Raw genomic sequence first — 2,513 nt, forward strand, 5'->3', positions numbered from 1 at the left:
GGGAACCCTCCTGGGCTAGCAGCCCACAGGCCTCCCATGATCGTCCAACTAACTAGTGTGGCAGTCCCTGTCCGCATCAGACAATACCCGATGAGTCAAAAGGCAAAGGTTGGGATTGCCAAGCACACCCAGAGACTCCAGGAGGCAGGAATTCTAGTCCCCTGCCAATCGGCTTGGAATACCCCCCTTCTCCCTGTTCAGAACCAAGGACTTCAGGCCAGTCCAGGACTTAAGAGAAGTAAACAAAAGAGTAGAAATGATACATCCAACAGTCCTTAACCCTTATACTCTACTGAGTTGACTTGGACCTGAGCTCTGCTACTACACATCTTAGACTTAAAAGACGTGTTCTTCTCCCTTCCCCTGGTGGCCCAGAGCCAACCAATTTTTGCCTTTGAGTGGACAGGCCCAGAGAAAGGGGAATCAGGACAGCTGATATGGACTCAGTTACCCCAGGGGTTTAAGAACTCCCCTACTCTGTTTGACGAGGCCCTAAATCAGGATCTTAGGGAATTCTGGCTCCAACACCCTGCGGTTACCCTATTCCAGTATGTTGATGACCTCCTACTCACCACAAAGGACCGACAGGGGTTATAAACAAGCGACACAAGACCTGCTCATGACCCTAGACCAGCTGGAATATCGGGTCTCTGAGAAAAAGGCCCAGCTTTGCTCCACTGAGGTAACATACCTAGGGTATCGAATAAAGGAAGGAAAATGGACTCTCTCAGCTGAAAGGATCCAGGCCATCCTGTCCATACCTACCCCCAAGACAAAGAGGCAAGTGAGAGAGTTCCTTGGTGCAGTAGGGTACTGCAGGCTCTGGATATTGGGGTTTGCTGGGATTGCCAAACCTCTTTATGCAGCTACAGGAGGCCCAGGGTCTGACTTAATTTGGACAGAGGTTGAGGAAGAGGCTTTCCAGACTCTCAAGCGAGCTCTCACAAGCTCCCCTGCCCTGGCTCTGCCTGATCTAGATAAACTATTTTAACTACATGTGGCAGAAACCAAAGGAGTAGCAAAAGGGTTCTTAACTCAAACTTGGGGACCCTGGAAGAGGACAGTAGCCTATTTGTCCAAAAGCTAGACCCACTAGCGGCAGGGTGGCCTGGCTGCCTGAAGGCCATCGCCACCACCGTGATCTTAGTCAAGGAGGTTTCCAAGTTGACTTTCAGAAAAAAACTTCTCCAAGTAATAGCTCCCCATAACATTGAGAGCCTGCTACACAGCCCCCTGGAGCACTGGATGTCCAACGCGTGCATTACCCAGTACCAAGTGCAACTAACTGTTAGACCCCCCTAGAGTGACTTTTCTGAGGACGGTGGCCCTAAACCCTGCCCCTCTCCTTTCTGAGAACGTGACTGGGGGAATGGAGCTGTTGCATGATTGTGAGAAAACCTTGACAGCCCTGACTTTGCTGCAGGCATATCTGACTGACCAGCCCCTTGCCAGCCCAGATGAAACTCTGTTTATGGATGGTAGCAGTTTCATTGAACAAGGTGTCCAGTATGCAGGGGCAGCATTGGTCACCCAGAAGGAGGTACTCTGGGCTCAGGAACTTGCCTGGGGGATGTCAGCACAGAAGGCTGAACTTATAGCCCTCACCCAGGCCCTGAGGTGGGGAAGAAACAAGATGGTTAACATTTACACAGACAGCAGGTATGCTTTTGCCACTGTTCACATCCATGGAGCTCTCTATAAGGAAAGAGGACTTTTAACCTCAGAGGGGAAGAATATAAAGAATGGCCCAGAAATCCTAAGCCTCTTGTCAGCCATTTGGGGCCCCACGGAAGTAGCTGTAATGCACTGCAGAGGACACCAGAAAGACGACTCCCCCACCACGAGGGGTAACCGGTTCATGGACCAGAGGGCCTGAGGTGGCAAAAAGACCAGTGGGGTCTCTAGAAATTTTGGTGACTGTGCCAGCACAAACTTTGGAGTCAGGCCCCACATATTCCCCGGAAGAGCAGAAAGTAGCCACCCAGCTTGACACGAGGAGGATGGAAGGAGGGTGGCTACAACTGCCACATGGGAGACTGCTAGTTCCAGCAGCTGTTGGGCGAACTATACTCCAGCAAACCCATCGGAGCACCCATCTAGGAGGAACAAAGATGGTAGAGCTCTTAGGGAGAGAATACTACATTCTGGGACTACAAAAAGATGGCCAAAGACATCGCCAGACACTGCCAGACTTGTGCTCAAATAAATCCAGGGGCCCCAGTGTCGGCCCCTCCTGGGATCCAGTTTCAGGGTACCAAACCGGGAGAACACTGGGAACTAGATTTCACAGAGATCCCTGGAGGGATAGGGGCTACCGTTACCTCTTAGTATTTGTAGACACCTTCTCGGGCTGGCCAGAAGCATATCCGACCAAAACTGAAATGGCACAAATAGTAACTAGGAAACTCCTCTCTGAAATTCTCCCCCGCTTTGGCCTACTGTTGTACACAGGGTCCGACAATGGCCCGATGTTCATCACCAAGATTACCCAATTGTTAGCAAAGGCTCTTGGG

The 2,513-nt window shown here is 51.0% G+C and overlaps 1 protein-coding gene across 1 annotated transcript; it reads left to right on the forward strand.

The window, feature by feature from the left end:
• Positions 1 to 550: 550 nt before the first annotated feature.
• Positions 551 to 991, forward strand: LOC308552465 (uncharacterized protein; the record flags this gene model as incomplete). Its single annotated transcript, XM_081127746.1, has 1 exon — positions 551 to 991. One exon carries the CDS (start codon positions 551 to 553, stop codon positions 989 to 991), a length of 441 nt encoding a protein of 146 aa, XP_080983872.1.
• Between the last annotated feature and the right edge of the window lie 1,522 nt (positions 992 to 2,513).

Source organism: Miniopterus schreibersii (genome assembly GCF_964146895.1).
Source record: "Miniopterus schreibersii genome assembly, chromosome: 2".
In the NCBI taxonomy this organism is placed as follows: domain Eukaryota; kingdom Metazoa; phylum Chordata; class Mammalia; order Chiroptera; family Miniopteridae; genus Miniopterus; species Miniopterus schreibersii.